Below are 21,027 nucleotides of genomic sequence, written 5' to 3'. Positions count from 1 at the left end.
CTTGATGCGTTTCATGTTGCTGGAGTGTAATCCAAATGAGGTTCAAACCAGTGTTTAAATTATAATACTTGAGAAAACATTTAAAGTATTATAAGGTCCATGTCGCAAATATCAGATTTCATAAATAGCGATGGGTTAAAAAATATTTATGGGATAAAAAATATTTGGAAATCGATTTGCATCACGTGCCGATGGTGGTTTGTTGAAACCCATAGTGCATTCAGGCTAAAGAACTGGTGTAATTGTATTATTAGGTATACTATGTCATAGTATACAATCTTACAATCAATTTATAAAAGACATTTGCGAAGGCAAGATTAGATTACCATGGCGTACCTATCACATGATGGTAAAGGCCATGTTTGTGAAAAGGAATTGATAAAACATTGAAAGACATAGTTGCAATCAGTTAATAGCGTACATGTAAAAAAGTTTCGTACCTATATGTACTGCGTACCAATCACAAGATGGTAAAGGCAATGTCAGTTGAAAAAATGTTAGAGAATATTTGCAGATTACGGTTGGCACAATACAATACCCATTATGAGTAGATTCATAGGTGTACCTGTCGCATGACGGTAAAGACCTGAAACAGCTGGTTAGCACAGTGTGAATCAGGATTAGTATAGAGTATTAGGGCAAAGTTGTCAATTGAGAGAAGGAACTATCATGTTCGTTAAGGCCTGACTGTATAGAGTCAAAGAAAAACATCTATCTACTGCCTTACTAGGGGTCAAAACGTCGACACAATCCCCGGTTTAAGACACAGCCTCTCCTTACCCACTACTCCTGTAATTTTTGGACAATGGGGCATGTGTATTATGAATTATTGATTTGAACTGTGATCGTTTTGCTATATATCTATTATTGAATTTGTGTAAACGTTGGATATATACGTGTTTTTATTGTCACTGTCCCCTACCTACACCACCCTCACGATCTCACGTCCTCCTTACCCCCAGGGGCACTGTTACAACCGCAATGTTTGAAAATATAATTGTTGGTTCATCCTATAATGTGATTAAAACATTATAGACGCATTTTTGTTCACTTGATTTAATTAATTGTTTGTAATTTTATACACTTCTCCTTAACTGGGACCCCTTTCTTCTTAATGCACTCCATGGTCCAGCAGTTTTACTTTTTGCATGGGGCATACGTCACCCCAAAAAGAATACATTTGATGTCACCCACTTCCAGTGATGAATTCCCTAGATGGTGAGTCAAAGGAGCTGACTTGTATCACATAAGTGGATGTGATGCGGGGTATCAAATTTCTGAGAAAAGGTGTCAGGATAATTGGAATGAGTCACAAAGAGGAGATAACTATTTTACCCCCAAATGATGCCTCTAGGGAGGATACTTGCGTCAGAAAAAGGGGGAAATGCCTAACAAATAATGTATAGCATCATCATTAAGTATAGCTAAAAGAGGGAACTGACGTTTCTTGGAAATTCCCGCTGAGACCCCGGATACAGACTTGGACAAAGCTGACTTTGCACTGAGCTGAAATAGAACTAATAGCATTACAGGAAGGTAACTACAAAGGACAAGTAAACATAATCAACAATGGGAGGTCTCCGGACATCCTTCCGTGAGCTATTGACGCAGGGGAATAAAGGTCCTACACTTTAGCAGGCGACCCCCCTTCCCCCTCCCAGCTGTACTGAGAGAAACAGTGGACATTCAGCCAAGCACATGGCTGGAACTGGAACATAAATGCACTACCACAAATTGACTCCTGTTACATGGCTTAACAGTGAACTTCAGTACATGCTCGCAACAATGGGTTTCATAATAGTATTTACTCCCTGCTTTCGCCATCCTTTTCCTCCAACATACAATATGTTACCCCCTACCCTGGATCTACTTGCTGGTCGTAATTCCCAAACTACTGAAATGTTATAATGTACTAGATTTTTCCACCATGATCGCTGATGGCGAATAATAATCATATAGCTGATGTTACATGTATGACCTTGCAAAGCTTGTTATATAGTTCTGTAGTAAGTGCCTGGTCAAACGTTACAATGAAAACTAACAAAAATACATTGAATGTAACATAGCAGGTACACATCAAGGTTTTGTAAATTGAATGTGAATTACAATGATAGGTTTACATTGTTTTACATGAACAAATGACTCATACGGAACACTGTCAGTGAAACATTTTTATTCTGCTGCCCAACATTTTTGAACAATGCCACCAATCTGGTCTAATAGGTTTATAATACATAGGTCAAAGGGCACAAAGCCAGAGGCCATCAACAATCACTTCTTAAGTAAGGTCAACAATGGAACTTTATTGAGTTGGGGGGAGTGTTGAGTTCCTAATATAGTTATACTCAGTCACATATACACCTTTTTTTGAACAACTCAGTTGAACAATCCCAAAAATTAAGAATTGTGGCTCATCTTTTTTATGCCAGGCTATAGGCAGACTTAAGCTGTTTGCCAGATTGCGTCAGCACAACCTAAAAAAAAGACACAGATTTGGGACAGTCCCCTTTGGCCACAGACTTGTTTCAGGAAGCCCCTTACAGGCATTTGTCTGTTGGTTTGTTTGTCACGTTTTGAGCCCATACACAGCATTTGTGGATGCTTATATTTTCAGCAGTTGTGTTTGTGATGGGGTAAAGTAGTTTACTCCTTTTGCTGCTTTCTGATGCCAGCATCAAGTTCATATGACAGCAGCAGTTGCAGTAACAAATAGGCGTGTCCATTTTTTTCTTTTAGCAGGGGTACCAGCAACAATAACACCAGCAAAGTGAATTCGGAGCACCATCTGCTTCTGTGGTTTCTGCTTTTGTATCCCTATAAACCACAGCGGAGGCCATCTTGTAATGGTGGAAGGTTCCACTCTACACAGAAGCAGGTAGCTGAACACTGTCATGTTAAGGGTCCTGTTTACACACTGGTATTTAGGAGATACATTTGCATACATATGAGAAGGCAGTGTGCAGTCTTGGAACATGAAGTCAAGAAACTAATCTACATATATGAATTGCTAATCTATTCTTTGCATTTCCTCTATTACTGACTACAGGTGTCACATTCCAAAATATTCGGTGTCACTAAATTACTGTCTGAAACTTGTTTAAGATATAACAGGGTGGTGCTAGAATAAGTACCACTGCTACTACTTTTTGTCATAAATGGCTAACTAGCTTAGTTAGTAAGAACGTGCCTATAAGGCAATACAAAGGTCACGATGTGTAATATCTAGTACAAGTCACAATACATTTTTTCATCACTTTTCTGAACTTTTTCAAAATAATGATGATTTAAACTTTAATGAGTAAAATTATTAGTAACGTCTTTCTTCTCAGAACATTATTCCAGTGCTTAATTTGAGTCAGTGGTTGCAGGTGGGTGTCAGCGCCACACATCTTTGGGGACCGGCACCTATTTTTCCATCAGACATTTCCCGAGAAAAAGAGATGGAAAACACAGAAAGTAGAAGGACGAAGCAAAAGAAAGACGGAAGAACCTCCACAAAAGGAGAAAGCCGGAACCTACAAGAGTAAGATAAAGGGGCAGCCAGTGCAGGGTAGTGAATTAAAGAGGCATGAGCTTGATTTAAGTCTGCTCAGGCTTGTTATTCGGCGCGCTCACATTTTATTGCACTGCCCAGAGGCTTCAGGGCAGAGCTTCTGGCACAGTCACTCATAATTGCTCTGCAGACAATATGAGCAAATTATTAGAACGTTCTATTTTAGTCAATTTTGGAAGATTTCTAGAGTTATTTAAAGCAATCAAGCAGCATTTGTGCATGCCTTTGTTTGCGTGATGCTTGAGACCATTAAAGACAATTCTATTGGATTTGCCAATGCTTATTTAGGATATGGTAGCAAAACAACGACCTTCAAAAAACATCCTGCTTGGGGAAAAACAGGGACGTTTTGTGCAGTAATTTCAAAAGGAGTTTGTTTTGAAACTTGGCATTGTTAAATGTGGGTCCTAGACAAACAGCTCAAGGCTTGAATGACTTTATTAAACTGGGCAGTCAACAGTAATGTTTGTAAACACAAAGAATAGTTAGACAGGACAAAAACACAAAGACAATAGACACACAAATAACTTTTTTTTTTTTACACACGGTTATTCTTCTGATGAAACCGTTTTGGCAACTGTATTCTATTTTTATTTTTCAAAAATACAGTTGACTGTGAGACTAAAACATGACGATCTTAGTCTACTGGTCTTTGCAGCTTCACGATTCACATATTCGTGATTTTCCTTGACAGCTTCCGTCTTCCTATATGCAAGGTTAATATTGCCAATTATTTCTCAAAATGTTATGTATCGCTAAACAGCACCACTGTCCAAATCGGAGTGTAGCAATGATAACTACACGCGGTGGGAAGTTTAGGTAATTTGGACACAGGTGAGTTAAATACATGACATTTCAATGCCATATTTAGATTTCGGCCTTTGCAGAAGCATTACCAGTGTCTGGCAGTAGTTAAATACATACACCGGTAATCAGGCATATTGAATTAATCATGGGAATGGATGGAGGTTTGGGAAAGGAAAAGTTCCAGGGTGGTGACTGAGATGAGGAAATGGCTCGCTAAACGGTTTAGGCCTGACATATGAATTTTATATTATGTGTACTTCTCTCTCTCAATTCCGTCACAAATGCAGTGGGTTACCAAGGTCCAAGTGTGGGGTGATATTACTGCATGGTTTTCAGTAGTAATACAATTCCATGATTGCAGGTGTCACTTGGCATGGTATTAATAGGTGCAAGTACTGCACCCATACCACACATGCTATTACTACTGTTTTCCAGTCATAAATTCCACCTGCTCATTGCAGATTGGCTTTGTAAGAATTAAAGACCTTGGGCCTTATTTATGAAGGCCTTGCGTCAGTTTTGCGCCGCCGGTGCGTCACTTTTTTTGACGCACCACCGGTGTAAAAAATGTGCCTCGTTGCGCCATATTTAAAAAGTGACGCATCTAGGTAGATGCGTCACTTTTTAAACCCCTGCGCCACATTATACCTGCGTCAGGTATAATGTATGCAGAGGGGGCGTTCCCCCGCAAAAAGCCTCGTAATAGTGACGCAGTGAATTCTATGAGATTTCACTGCGTCACTTTTAGGATGCTGTTGCGTCAAAATCTTGCGCCTGCCTCACAGCAGGCGTAAGACTGACGCAAGCCCTTTCACATGGGGCTTTCCCCATGTAAAAGGCCGCATTGCTGGAGTTGCGTCACTTTTGTGACACACTCCAGCTATGCGTCACTTTTGCGCTTACAGATACTGACGTATCTGTAACTCCTTGCGACATGATGCGTCATACATTAAATATGACGCATCAGGAATGTCGTAATGAGTGTGCAGTGAAAAGTGACGCATCGCTGTTTTCACACAGCGATGCGTCACTTTTCATAAATGAGGCCCCTTGGACTTTGTAAAAAACATGGGTTAAATGGCCCAGTAATTCTGGGTCCTGCAAGTTATTCCTCATTACACGCTTCATACTTATAACTGGAGGTAAATGGATGGCAATACCACCTGGTAATGGCAATGCGGGACCCAGTATCACCAGCCCACTCACAATGAGGCCCTCAATCATAGAAAGAGTTGATTATTGACTTCTAATGTTTCTTAAGTCTCACGGACTATGAAAGGATTTATTTAAGAAGGAATGCTCTTGATGATAGGGAGTCTCAGGAGATGCATCTTTATGAGTCTTAGTAAATGAGAACAGAATCTCTTCGAAGGATCTTGAATCTTGTTTCCTCCCTTTCCTGATTTGCCTTTCTCACGTGATGTGTCGTAGGCATGGTGGCAATTGCATTGGCTGAAGGAAATTTTAAGATACAAATGAAGGGCCTCATTTAAAAGGCTCCTGTGCTGCTGGAACATCACTTTTAGTGACAGTCCGGTGGCACACACTGCAAAACCATATCTACAAGGCCACGTAAAGCCACCCTATGGGGCTTTTCTTGGCCTTGTAGATATGAACTGATGCAACACAGTGCAAGTCACTGCGTTGCCTCACCCTCAGATAGGGAGGCGTACCATGGGCGCTGTGGTGGGCATTCCCACGTAACACCCATGGCATTTATTGCATCCCCAGATTTACAAGAGTTCGTAAACCTGGGAATGCATCAAACGTCTACGCCTCCTCACGGGTGGCGTAGGGGAGGCCCAACGAGGGGGAAATAACATTATTTCTCCTAGCTTTTTCCACCTTCTATGTGTGCTGCATTCTGCTGCAAACATAGAAAGAGGACATCACCTCTACTGATTGTTTTTGTGCTGAAAGGTGTCCTTTCCCGCACAAAAACAATCACCCCTAAAATGCAGACACCTTTCTACCATGGCGCAAGGGTGCCTGCATTGGCAACCGTTTGTGCACCAGCTCAGGGGGGACGAAGGACAGGAATGTTCCTTATCTGATAGATATGGCGGATTCCTGTCCTTTTCTTCTGACATAGGGCAGTGCAGCAGGAGGGCTTGCAGCCACTACCCTACATCAAAATATTGTAATTGAGGCCCACAGTGAGAAACATTTTTGCCTGAGGAACGGCCATTACTTTCTGAAGTCAGCCAGGGACACAAATATGGTACCAAGTTAATGGCATACTGAACATTTAAGGCCTCCCCTTGCACATCTTTGCAAAGTGTCCCCTTAGGTAGATAAAATAATGCTGCCACACACATATATAAAAGTTGTATCAGACAAGGGCTCCCCCTCTAACTGCAGATTCTTTCATTTGTAGAAACAATGCAGTGACCAGAACACCACTCAACTGATTATTCAACTGCACCAGTCCACTACTGAAAGATTAGTATAATGTTGAGTGATTAACAGCAGGAGCCCATTTGCCTACAGTTCTTTTAGAATGTTTATATTCTTGGGACTCTTTTGGATAAATTGTTTCCAAGGTAGAATCTCGGGTGTGGGGGAGGGTTGTAAAATGCAGACTCTGTTTCCTCCTGCAAAGTTAGAAAAGTTGTGCACATAAGGTGTGTGCAAATTCAATATTTCCCAACATAATATGATGTCAATGTGAAAGCACCAGAAGAACGCAGACAGTTCTTACGCCTCTTAATATCTTCTTAAAATAGAGGTACACCACAGCTGTTAGACTACACAATCAACATGTAGTTCTTATGACGAAGAGGTGTAAGGCAATGGCGGCAAAGATAAATATATAAAATCTACAACATTAGATGCTTATAGAACAGTAGAAGCCATCACCAAAATTTAAAAATATTACTGACAAGTCTTTCTTTGTCCAATGAATGCAATTTTTCAGGTTTTAAATATCAAGTATCCACCAATGAGAGTCCCAGGTGGGCTTCTTTTAACCAAAGAGCCCTGCACCAATTCAAACCACACCATCTCCCCCTTTTTAAGTTCTACCATGGCAAAACTAGTAGTTGGGCTTTCATCTGACTCCTTCCCTTTTCCTTTGTGAAGAGGAATGTTGCTCCGAGTACCAAAAACCAGCTGCCCCATTGCAGGTCCTGGGCCAAACTCCACGCTGATGATGAAGAGGTAGACACCCTGATGAGGGGCTTTGAAATATCCTTCTTCCAGGAGATACGCATTCCCATAATTGAGGTATAACTCATTGAAATGTAGGACTCCGGTTTCATTGTCTCCTTCTGAAAATCCAGCGTAGAAAGCCACAGAGGAAACTGCAGAAACATGATAAAACACAAGAAAACTATCAATTTCAACCCCCAGAGCTTGGCAGCACTTCTGAAGGTCCTGAAATGTCAAGTCATTACTGAATCCCATCAACAACCATCTTCAGTGATAAAAGGAGAGTTTTGTGAGCGGCTGAATATCTCAATGCACATCGATGCTGAGATCCCATCCTCAATAATCCCTTCCAGTTTTTACAAACTTCCCTACCTCTTCTCTAGCTACAAAAAGCAAAGACACTTTAAAGTACCTCAGGAGCTAGAAGGAAAGAGTCTTCACTTTAAAAAATAATAACTTGACTTTCCTTGCGAAGGCTTGCAGCAGTTTCATGGCATATGCCATTGAGCAGCCTGCTTTATACACTTAGTACAACAGTTTTGGAAATTAAAGCTATCTATTGAGTGTAACATGAGGTACCAGTAAAGCCTTGTTGTCATGTTGTGATCCAATTTCTATATTACTGTCCTATTCATGGTCTAGGCTGAGTTCCAGTCCTTATGTGTGCCTAAAATATAAGAGACTATGTACAAATTGCATCAGGAAAGCATTATAATTCAGTGATGCACAATGTATAAATCAGCTCAGCACCAATGTAGAGTCTCTAGAAGTGCTTTGTAGAGTTACCCTTGACAAACCTCTTGTACTGGGTTAAATAATTAAACAGTTCTAATTATTTGTACTGGGAAAGCCCACCTTCTCCTTGGACGTAACCCATCCAATACATGAATGTGAAACGTAACTACATCTGAGCAATAGTCACAATAGTGCATGTCTGATAGTGAAAAACAGATAAAAGGTGGAGCCTCAGTTAAACTAGCTCCCCTTAGATTCTGCTTGCACTTTCACCACCATCCTTCAAATCAGTGTATCTCAGGAGGTGTAGCATAGTTTATGCATAATATATAGCGAACATTTAGAGGGTGAACCATACAGATAGTTAATTATATATTATCCTGCCATTCTCCAAATATTATGTTATATTTGTAATAATGTCCAATAAGCGTTAACATTTTAAAGAAATTGTGTTGGGATTGCTATATGGACCAGAACTGCATTTAAGACTATAAACAAAAAACAACATCGTTTGCAGATTTTCATTCTTTACATTGTTTTCATCGTTTCTTTACATCCTATTTTCAGACTGAGATTCTTATATTTGATACCTGGATCAAAATAAGGAAGCCCGTTACCGAAAGGGACTTAACATATCTGATTTCTTCGTGTTTGTGTTATCCTAGCTCTCCTGCTAATCCTTTTCTCTTTTAGTTTCCCATTTGTTTGCATCTATAAACCTTAGTCTTTTGTTAAGCAAGTGCTGAAATAGGGGGGACTGAGATGCTTTGCGATTTCTGGTTATATAGCCACTTGCTTCAGAAAATATCAGTATTTCCAAATATGAAGAGGTTACAATTATGTTTCAGAAATAAAAGGTTTGCATACTATGAAGAATCTTTATTTCGCAGTAGTGCTTAGGGTTTGCTTACCAATTAACAACTCGATTTGAGGTGCATTTGAATCCTTAAATCTTTCATAATTTTTCATTTTTATATTTATTTAATGCTTTTTTTATAGAGGTCTTTTATCAAATCTGTACTATCTTTCATGATTGGGTGTCTGTTCTGTGAAAATAGTACACACAGAAGACTGCTTGTAATATTTTGATTTTATATGAATTTTTTATTAGACCAACTCCTCAGAAAATAGACCTAAATAAGCCCTACACCGAAGTAAGTGGTCATTGTGCTTAGTCTTCGTTTACATTTGAAGTGTTACTGTATCTTGTATGTATTTTAAATGTAATATAAATGATGTGAAAAAGAATAATTGAAGCAGTGTCACCCATAAATGAGTGACTGTGACTTGTACTTGTCTGTAATGGTATGGTGAGCAAGGATGGAATGGAATGCACTCTGATCAACTTTCAATAGTTAAGATTAACTCCAATTTTTCATCACTTTCTGCAGTTCTCTGTTGTCTTTTTCGTTATTTAGCAAGGAACTCACATCACTGAGGCCAATATTCTGCCGTCCTCATAACTTGTTCTTTTACAGCCCTGTGAACCTAACTTCGACAGACTGCTTGCATATTATGAATTGTTACTCTTGTTGACTATCCAGTGTACTTTCCCAAAATGACTAAAGGTAAATTGACCTTTCATCTGTGCCCGAACTGCCAGCTGTGATCTTTCAGATGAAATGACATTCTCTCTGGTCCATTTATCTTCCTTGTTTCTGAGCCTGCCCCTTGCAAGGAATTATGTGTAGATTCACCCACATGCATCAATCATCTGCTAGTCTTTCTCTCCGAACTATGATTATTTCACAACTATTCAGTCTCTGTTTTCTCCTTCTATCTCTAATACTATATCTCTCATTATCTTTATGCCTCAGAGGGTGAGTGAGTGTGATGAAGCTACAACCGCCACATTAGCGTGTATGAAGGTCTCAAAGAGCACCAGGGAATCTAGGGGCCATATTATCAAGAAAGGGCAATACATTATCGCCGCTTTTATCGGCAGTAAACTGCCGCTAAAAAGGCGATAATGGGCTTGATAATATGCCCTTGTGAATTCCCACAGAAGCCCAGGTTCTTGTGTTAACCTGGGCTTCTATGGGAATTCACAAGCCCATTATCGCCGCTTTAGCGGCAGTTTCCTGCCGATAAAAGCAGTGATAATGTATCGCCCTTTCTTGATAATATGGCCTCAGGTTTGTGCTTTTGATGCTTTAGCAAATTACTAACATAACTAATCAAAAACCACTTGTAAGGTGGCATAACCTCATCCGTGCGTCGGACGGCCCCCAGCCGTCTGACGTCACGGTGGACGTGTGCAGAGGAGGGTCGGGGGTTGTCGGAACCGCACACGCGTGGAATTCCTCAGCACCGCGGGCGAATTCCGGCCACAGCAAAGCGGTCAAGAAGTGTTGTTGAGGGATTGCTGTTCATGCCCAAGGGTAAAGCTGAAAACTGTTAAACAATTCACTGTCTCGTTAGCACACAATGGGGAATATTCTCAATGAAGTGGCGGTGAGAGGTATTAGCCTCCTTGGCTTAACACCTCTCATCGCCACTTCGGAAACACGAGGCTGCACTCTATTCTCAAGAATGTGGTGCAGTCTGGCCTTTCCCCCTGCGATTGCACTAAGTTTCACGACTTAGTGCCACGCAGGAACCCTTGCACCAGAGTGCAAGTATGTCTGTTTGCAGGGGAGGGTTGTTCATGTACAGGAAGGTGCCCCTTCCTGCACATGAACATTCCTGAAATACCATTTTGCTTTTCTTGTATGTGCTGCACAAGGCAGCACACATGGAAAAAGCAAAACGAGGAGAAATAAAGCATTTCTCCTCGTTTCTCCTACTTAAGACCAGGGTTTTTTTGGTCTTAAGTTCGGTGCTGCCACCAATTAACGCCGCCCTTGGGAATAGGTGGCAGCGTCGTGTACAATGGGTGTTGCAGTGACACGCCCACCGCAGCACCCACTGCATGCCCCTTTCGAGCTAAGTTTAGCGTGAAAGGGGCCTTATGAATAAGGTGCTGACGCTATCGCCACAGCAACGTCAGAGAAAGTGACGTTCCCATTGCGATAGGGGCTTGAGAATATGCCGCAATGTTTCCTGTGGAGCTTTAATAAACAAACACCTATCAAGGTAACCTTTAGGGAATTATCATTACATTTTTTGCCCTTCTCCATTGTGGGAATACATACAATTATCTATGCCAAACATATGTCTTTTCAAATTATCTGAATATTATATCAGCTGGAGCTTACCTCTAAGGCAGCCATTTTCTATTATGATTAACTTTGTCTCTCAACTACTTCTCATTACAAACATTGCATATTTTTGAATCTGTTAGCATGCTTGCTAATTGTTCTCTTGTTAATGAGCATATTTGCCTGATACAAATGGTTTGGTGGATTTTTGTTATGTGGTAAATAGTCCTTTCAAAATTAATCAGTTAATACTCAGCATTAAGTCTGATATGTACATGTAAGTCACAAGGGACTCAGCACACACACTAGGGAAGTTCTTGCACAATACTTGACTCATGTTTAAGTCTCCTAGCCATTACAACAGATTTTCTGCTCATATGAAGCATGGCACAATATAAATGATAAATTGATGAGTGATCAAATATCCTACCTTTCTCATGAAGTTTCACATCTAGTATGTTCTCTGTAAAATCACCAATCGTTTGTATTTGTGCCTTAGTCTGTTGTGAGTCTCTTTTATCCTGCATCTCTTCAATTATATGTTGCTTTCTTGTTTTCTTGGCCATAGCAGAGTGAATCTTTGCAACATCCACGCTTCTATTTGAGGCTGCCCATTCGTGTGCATTCTTGAACAGCTTCTCAAAGAGATTGACATGGCCTCCAAAATGCTGTTTTAGGGAGGCCATGTCTAGCTTCAACATATCAATGGAACTATTAAGAGATCCTGCAAGGTGTGAAAAAGATTCATTAAACCCAAAACTGCTTTTAGTCCAGTGTGATTCCAACTTTTTCAACTCTGTGCCTAAGTGCCTAACTTCTTTTTTTATGGACATAATATCATTGTATGATGGATAATCCAGTTGATCATCTCTAGCAGCCTCATGGCTTGGTTCCATACGTTCTACTGTAGTGCGTTTGTTGTTGAATTTGTCTGCAGTGCTCTCTGTTGGCTTACCAGCGTCAGATAACCTGTGTGATTCTGGTGAGTCACTGTGGGCCTCGTTTTGTGTCTCCAGAAGCTCAATTCGTTTTTTCATGGATTCTATACTTGCTTGTTGCTTCTCAAGCTTTTTGGATGTTGTATCGATAACCTCATACACCTGGAAAATGGACATCTTTAGGGCCTCTGGTTGTTCCTCTGATAAAACCTCCATAATTTCTTCTCCTAGTAAGGCCTCCAGAGCCCTGTCATGACGCATCGCATCCTCTAAGAGGGAGCTGAATGAGCTATCAAGGTTTTTGATGTGACCATGAACAGCCTCGTCTGTTGTTTTCAGCAAATTTACGTCAGCTAAAATTTCTTTTGCTTTGGATGATAGCTGAGTGACACTTTGCATTATATTCCTGTTCTGCTCCTGTTGTGATACCAGAGACTGCTGGATGGGATGGAGGGCCATTGAAAGATCTTCTATAGAATTTTGTAGGGTATTTTGAGAATTGCTTTCTTTTCTCCTAAGTTCTGTCAAAGTTTGAAAAACATCCTTATGAATGCTGCTAAGATTCCTTTGGTCTTCTTCAAGAGTTTCTAAGTCTGCAGTAAGCCTTTGGCAATCACAGTTCTTTATATATGAAAGTAAATCATCATTACTTTCCTGTAGATTTATGATAGTGTAATTAAGTTCCATTATTTGCCTTTGAAGAGCCACCTTGTTCTCCTCCATGATAAGACCTTTTTCTATTAATGACACTTGAAGTTCACTGGCTGTGTTCCTGAATTGAGTTCTTAGATCCTTCACCCACTTCTCTAGAGTGTTGATATTTTCAAACGCTGCATCTGACTCTAGCTCTAGGTCTTTTATGTGTCGCAAGTGCTCCCCAAGGGACTTATTCAACTCACGTATCATGTCTGGAGTACTGCGGACTTCCTTAGTTCCACAATTTATCCAAAGTGCTGTTATGTTGCGATTCAATCTTTGAATCTCATCTTGCAGAATTTCTTGTCCTCGCCTCACGTCGTCAATACTGATGTTCAAAACTGAAATTTGGGCTTGTTGAATTTTGAGATTCCTCTTCACTTTGAAGTCAGTGTCAGCCTTCACCATGGTGAGATTATAGTTGAGTGAAGCCTGCTGTACTTGGTAATTGTTATCCATGTCCCGCTTTAACTGGTCAAGTTGATCGACGTTCTCTTGAATCTTAGATTCAAACTTGGTTCCGAGTTCCTGGAGCTCTTTCTTTGGTGCTGTGTTGAAGTGGAATTTCTCAATATTTTTTTGATTGAGTTCAACATTTTCTGAGAGGTTTTGCATCTTGTTGGAGAGAAGTTGGAGACTTTTATTGAAGCTTGTCAAGACTGGGTTAAAATGTTCCCTCAAGAACTTTTCAACGTATGGCAAAAGCATTTTCTGCAAGAGCTGTTCTTCAAATTCTGTAATATAAATGATAAAGGACATGAAACATCTATCATACATTTAGGAGTCAGTGTAGGAAAATTACAAACGGTATACTATACTAGCATAGTGTAGGTTAGGAAGTGGTCAGACTGCCAATTGATATGCAAGATCATCTAAACTTTGTTTTCCATTGGTGCAGACTGATATCAATAGGGCACTATAGACACATTACTAAGTTTGGACAGCAAGAAAGATAATGTGGTCCAGATTTACAAATTTTCCAAGCAATGCAGTGAAGGACCCACATTTGGTATGCTGTGTTTCGCAAGGGAGGAGGATGTCCTGCTGCTGGGCTGCTTTGGGTAACACACAGCTGTATGTTGCACTGCTTTGTGTCATGCTAGTGCTGGCACAAAGCCATATTAAGTGCAGGCCTGTTTTTCTGTTTCCTGTCAATGGAAAAAGGGATGAAGGATAATAGAAATTATTAGATATTTATGTTGGTAGGAGGGCCATCTTTCTATAATGTTCATATTTTATATGGTTCACCCCCCCCCCCACTTTGTTGGCCTTGACTCTCTCAGGTGAGGGGTCTGTGATAGAGTCCAAGTGGTTCAAAGTGATACACAATGTAAAATAAGCCATCACCTAACTCGTGTTTTCCACGCTGCTAGTCCAACTGTAATACACACAACAAAGTCCACACGCTCTCCTTTTCATTCACTGCACCTAGCATCCTCTGAGCATGTCACTGCTAATTAATCTTTTTTTATTGCTACCTCCCCCATTCTTTTCAACATCTACATGTAGTCATTACCAGTACTGATCAATAAATTTCACCTCACGTGCTATAACTATGCAGATGACGGGGAAATACTCCTTCAACTGGAATGCCCCAACGACATTGGAATATCACCAATTTTCAGCTGTCTCAGAGCCGTGGATCAGTGGATGACCTGGAGCCATCTCAAATTGAATGCTTCAAAAACTGAAATACTCATGTGTGGCGATTGGAAACATTACAACCCGCTTGCTGCATGGCCTGATGAACTTGGATCACTGCCTAAAGTATCATTGGAAGTAAGAAACCTCGGAATTACCATGGACTTCAAGCTGTTGATGAATACCCAAGTGGATAAACTAGCAAGATCAAGCTTTGCTACTATAAAGACGCTGCAATGAATTGTCCCTCATTTGGGATTTCCACACAAAGTCCAAGCTACCATTTCACTTGTTCTGTCCAAACTCGATTACGCCACTAGCCTCTACCACGGATCACTTTTAACAACCATGAAAAGACTACAACGGATTCAGAACTCTGCTGCCAGACTACTCTTGTATATCAAACCGCGAGACCACATCTCGCCTGCCTTGAAAGACCTGCATTGGTTACTGGTTGCCAGAAGATCCACGTTTAAGCTGCTTTGTATCACCCACAAAGCAATACATGGAATGGGACTGCTCTTCATCAAGAATAAAATCACCAAACATGTTCAACAAAGGAACCTCCGGTCTAAAGGAGCATCTCGCCTCAAATCCCACCATACAAGAAAAAAACATGGGTGGCACATCCTTCTCTGTTCAAGCAGCCAAACTATGGAACTCTTTACCCCCAACATAAGGTCCACAGACAACCTCCTTATCTTCAGAAAACTACTCAAGATTTGGCTCTTCTCCACATAAGCACCATACGCAAACAGAAATTTACAGCATATCCCTCTGTATAGATTCATTTATTTTTTTCACTATAGATATGTACCTATATTTGTGTATTGCTTTGTATAAACATGTAAAATAATTATGTTGTTGAGAGAAAAAATAATAATAAATAAATAAATAAAATCATCTTTGGTCTACATGTACATACTTCCATTGGGCATCTATGCACCTTCCATGTACTTGGATCTGTGTGTCTGTTACTTTTTTCTCCTGAAAAATCATATCCAATGCACTACCCTATTTCTCATCCTGTGCCTCTATCAATATCGTTAATCTACATATACTTACCTCCTTTATGTATCTACATACTTTCAATGTAATTATGGATCTATATATTTATCACTTTCTTCTAATTTAGCATTTCCAATGCACTACATTGTTTTTCAGCCTAAACTTCACTCAATATATCTTCTAGCCCAACCTTCTGATGCATCTCAAACTTCTTCTACAAGTCCTTCCAATGCAGTAACCTATCCCTCATCCTATACATCTATCAATATATTCTCTACATCAACTCTCTCATTTATCCCAAACCCCATGCCACTACTATGATTGCCAAAATAATCCTTTCTAGACTCTCTCCTACTCTACTCCTCCTTGCATCATCTGACACCTCTTTTACTATACCGATCCCCTAAAACAAACCTTTCTAAACTCTTTCCTCTGAGTCCTTCCCTCCAAAACTCCTTTTACTCATCCAAAAGACTACTATTGCTAAGACCTTAAAAAAATAAAAAATAAAGAAAATATTTCTCTCTTTTATCCCTCCACTATCCTTTTCAATCGAAATTAACAGACTAACATGTTCACTTCTCAGATTCCATATTAAACTATACTAATATACTACCCAAATAACTGAATCACATATCCACTACACAAATTACTTCATATTTTTTTAATATACTAATTTTCAACAGTAATCCTTTATGGGTCCCGGAGTGGTGTGCTACACGCCAGAAAAGCGATTCAACACCCATCAGTGGTAACAAGTGCTATATAAATGCAAATCTTTCTTCCCCTTTTATCCCTCCGCTATCCTTCTCACTCCAAGTAACTGTCTAATATCTACCACTGGAATTACTTCATATTTCACCAGATCAATTCACCACTAATCCTTTGTAGGCTTCCTGAATAGCGTGCATCAACAAGTGCTATATAAATACAAACCTTTTTCCTCCTCTATCCTTCTGCTATCATTCTGAATCCAATTAACTGACTAACCTATCCACCACTTAAAATGTACTTGCATGTTTCACTATACTAATTCAACACTAATCCTCTTTGGGTCCCGGAGTAGCGTGCTACTCGCTAAAAATGCGCTTCGACGCCTCGTATGGGGTAGTAAGCGCTATATAAATGCAATTACAATACAATACAATACAATGTCTGTTGCTTCATTGAAAATAAATAAACTACCCACATTTAAGTAGGTTGTGATCTACAAACATACATACATGCAAAATGTTTCTATTAGACAATGACTCGTGTAAATGTGGAACGACCAACACATTAATTTAGCGAAGACTAGACAGGCAGTTGCCATTGATTGGTGCTGCAGCAAAGTCAACCACATAGCTAGGAGATTTAACATATGAATAACTTGTATCAAGACTTAGCGCATGATATAGATTTTGGACGGAGGGGAATACTGCGTCACAAATGTGACAAATATCCCGTCCGCCAGATTATGATCCCATTATATCCTATGGAGATCATAATGTCGCGGATGGGATATCCGTAACGTTTGTGACAGAGTATTCCTTCCGCTGAGACCTAAATAAGGCCCTTACTCTACTCTCAGACGCGATGTCTTCTCTGTTGTTAAATATCTAGATGTGCTTTTGGGTCAGGGCGACTCTGCTTAGGATTTATCAAGGCACAGCCCCTACTCTCTTTGTGATTTATTTTACTTTATTAATTGTTATTAAGTAATTGAAATGTGAACATCGACAATTAATTGTTGATATTGTTTTCCTTTTAAGTACTTAATACAAATTTACAGTTACAAGTAATCTTCTTAACAAAAACCGACTAACAGGACTGGGAAAATGGCAAAAAACGTAAGTACGGTAAATAGAATACTAACAAGATGTGCAACTTACAAAATACAGGATATTATCGTAGAAAACCTCTCCTTGTGATATGACGGAAACGTCTTATCCAAGTCAGATATTAAAAGAACTCCCCTTACCTGAGCTGGTTTGGTTAATGTCATGGCTGGTGGTGAGGTTAAATTCCAGAATACTCTGTAAATCCCTCAAGCTGCTGGTTGCTTGATGAACATCATTTTGCAGAGCCTCCAAAGTAGATTCCTGGTCATGTATTGTTCTAATAAATTTTACTGGCTCTGCTGTAGGTGCTGTGCCTGTTTGTATGAGAGAAATGAAGAGTCATAGAATGCTTATCTTAAGGACCATATATTTTGGAGTAGACACAATGCCCAAACTAGTGCCCCTGGGGCATAATCCAGAGAAGAGCAAAGGAGGGGACAGTGAATTGTCAATGCTAGAAATGAAGGTGGTGAAACAGCAGGACTTCTGATGTCAGGGTTAAAACATGGATGAGGTGAACAAGCATGATTAGCTGGGGTGGCACAGTGGGGCAAACATTTATGGAAATATTGCAGGTTTAGGTATAGATCAGGAAGATGGGGAATTTAAGCACACAAATCTTCAAAAAGTACTCAGAATTATAAAATCTGCAGTCATTGCGCAGATGAGGAGTTTTTGATGTGAACATTTCTGCAGCTGTCTAAACATCTGGGTGAAACTCCTGGGAAAATGGAGAATTCTCTAACCCAAATTATTTTTTGTTTATGACCATACTTTCAGGGTGCCCCTTGTAATCCCTAGTATCCTCAGGGGCAAGGGGAGGGAGAAGTAGGCCCCTCTCAATGAGGGAGAATGTTGGGAGAAAAGGTCTGTGTAGATTGATTGGCAAAAATGAAAATTATAAACAAAAAGCAGTCTCTGAATGAGTCTGGGCAAACAGCCCTAAGAAGGGCTTTGGCAAGAAAGGATTGAGGAAAGATCTGTCTCTAGTGGCTGAGTTGGCTAGTTCATCCCTGCAGTCTGATGGTGTGTTCACAGGTCTGAAACCCGCAGCGTCTATGCCGCCTTTCACCCATAAAAAGTCAATACAACTAGGACGATGGACAGTGCCAAGTCCAAGTCCAAAGGATATTACCTTGGCTGGCATTAATTTGAGCAGTCCATCTATCACTTTTCGTCCTTCCCGGGGTCAACTCAGCAGTCTGACTGAAAAGGCAATTGTTGGTTACAGCCGAAGAAGGATGACACACTTAAAACCCCAGCTCCACACCAGTTTTCATGATGTAAATAAACGTTTTTTGTTTAAAAAAATATTTTTTCCGTTAAGAGGAAGCTTCTGCCCTGGCAGTGCTCGCTTTTTCGAGGGGGTGCTGATAGCCTTATTTTCCCCAGCATCAGGACAATAATTACCATTAATTACCCCACCATCTTTTAGTGCCCCCCTCCTTCTGTGGCTTGGACCCATAACCATTACCATAGGGTAATGAACACCTGTTACTGCCTGCAGGTGCGAGCAATAAGGTTAAATACATTAGCAGAGTTACTTTGTTTCGAACAGCTGTGAATAATCATTTTAGGGGCTGTAGTCCAGAAGAGTATATCCTCAACTCTTCTGCTCAATGAGATAATATACAAAATTTGTGTCAAATCGTGTCTCTTTACCTATGTTTGTTTGTCGCCAACGATGGCATACCACGTCCTCCACACCACTGGAGTCAAGCTATCCTGGCTGAAGACGGCTGATAGGCAGAAACCGGTCTTAGGATGCTTGATTTCGGTCCAGGGAAGACATGGCTTGGCAGTTCGGTCTGGACTGTTCCCATAAAGCACAGGGTCAAGGCTGATTTGCATATGGCCATGTCTGAACTGGGGTGGTGTGGAGTGCAAAAAAACGATGGATTTAGGCCCAGATCTCTGTACTGGGGTGAATGTATGACATTGTTCTGCATTCTGTCCATCAACTGTTGTTTTTGCATTTGATACCACGTCCTTCTACATATTATTGTTTAGAGAACATATTTCGAACGTTTTTTATTGTTTTGAAATACAGAAAAAATCATAGGTCAAAATGCAAAAAGATTTTAAAGAAGAACAGTTGAGCTTCATACCTCCTTCCGGAAATGGGCTTTCCGTCTCACCCTTGATCCCTGTGATGTGACTGGGGGGAATCAAAATAGCATTCGGATCTGCAATAAAGAGGAGATAACCTGAGTATTACTAAACATCAACGTTCAATGTCTCCCTAATGCCCAAGAGGCAGCTTAGACAATCTTTGCCATCTGGTCCATACGAGCTTTAGGGAAGCAATTTACTGTTCATGGAGAGCGTGCAAGGGACTTTCTATAATACCCCTTCTGCAGAGGCTAAGCATTCAGATATGGGTGTCTCCTCATTTGTATGATGCTTAATTTACATAACACATTAGGACAATGCCCAGAGTTGCTCTTATGGCTCCACTGCTGGCGCCTCTGAATGCCGGAGTTGATGACTATGAAGGCTGCCTAGTCTTGATTCCATATTATGCCTCTTTCTTTGATCCCCTACAATTTGTGGTTTTTATCACACTCTAGCAGGTTATTTTTCATCCCTGCTCTATCCCCTGGTAAGTGTATTCCTCTCTATCTCCTAATTCCTTCTTTTCCATTGTATGCTTTTCTCTCTCTTGCACTGGGTAAAAGTTTGATGAAGAAAAACTTGTGTGCCAATGCCCACCACCAGTAACTGCAATACAAATTAAACACTGATTTGCCCCATCTAAATAAGATAATGACTCCTGCCTGTGCACATGCTCATATTGCCAGGTGCGCATAAGGACCCAAGAGTGCTGTGCAGAATGTCCCACACCAAAACTTGCTGTGCAGAAGGTCCCCGACCAAAAATGCACCAGTGTGCACACAGGGCAATCCTTGTGCCTATGCACATATACACTCGGGCAAGCATGCTCCATTGGATAAATTTCAGCCCAGGCATTTAATACCAATATTTTCTTTGATGGGGTAGTTTCTCCTGTTATTTAGGTTCGAACGTAACTCTACTGAAAGAAATACTCAGCAATTTGCCCCTCCTCCTTTTTCAAGTCATGAACTAATGTTCTTGATAATTCCGAATGTTGGGGGTCCAGAAAAGATGAGCTCTCAATGAAGGTACTCAGACACCGAGTTACATAAGTCTCTAAGATCTTTCCCAGATAGGGAAGAAGAGAGATGGGTCTGTAGTTACTCAAGACTAGGGGGTCTGTGTTGGCCTTTTTTAGAATGGGTAGCACTACAGCCTGCTTGAAGGAATCTGGGACTACTCCAGTGACTAAAGAGGTGTTAAGAAGGGCCAGGGCAGGGTCAGGGCAGGTCAGGAAAATTGCTTTAAGGATGTGGGGGGGGGGCAGCAGTCGTTGGGAGACCCGGAACTGACTTTGTGCAGAAGGCTGTGGAACTCGGTGATGGAAATGGGAGGGAATGTGTTAAATTGCTGGGAGTTTTCGGGGGGGGAGTGAGAATGAATGGGACGAGGAGGGTGGAGGGATATTGTTTTTGATCGTGGAG

The 21,027-nt window shown here is 40.6% G+C and overlaps 1 protein-coding gene across 1 annotated transcript in view; it reads right to left on the bottom strand.

Moving 5' to 3' along the window:
- Positions 1 to 2,754: 2,754 nt before the first annotated feature.
- Positions 2,755 to 21,027, bottom strand: part of MMRN2 (multimerin 2) — a 197,912-nt gene continuing 179,639 nt past the window's right edge. The window contains exons 4-7 of the mRNA XM_086922022.1: positions 19,597 to 19,674; positions 17,629 to 17,802; positions 11,816 to 13,753; positions 2,755 to 7,662 (exon numbers count right to left, since the gene is read on the bottom strand). Coding sequence (XP_086778148.1) covers positions 7,274 to 7,662; positions 11,816 to 13,753; positions 17,629 to 17,802; positions 19,597 to 19,674 — 2,579 coding nt within the window. The 3' untranslated portion in view covers positions 2,755 to 7,273. The remainder of the gene's footprint in view (positions 7,663 to 11,815; positions 13,754 to 17,628; positions 17,803 to 19,596; positions 19,675 to 21,027) is intronic.

Source organism: Lissotriton vulgaris, chromosome 5, assembly GCF_964263255.1.
Source record: "Lissotriton vulgaris chromosome 5, aLisVul1.2, whole genome shotgun sequence".
NCBI classification, from domain to species: Eukaryota; Metazoa; Chordata; class Amphibia; order Caudata; family Salamandridae; genus Lissotriton; species Lissotriton vulgaris.
Note: the sequence above shows the minus strand (reverse complement) of the source record. Positions and strands in the feature narration are given on the sequence as shown.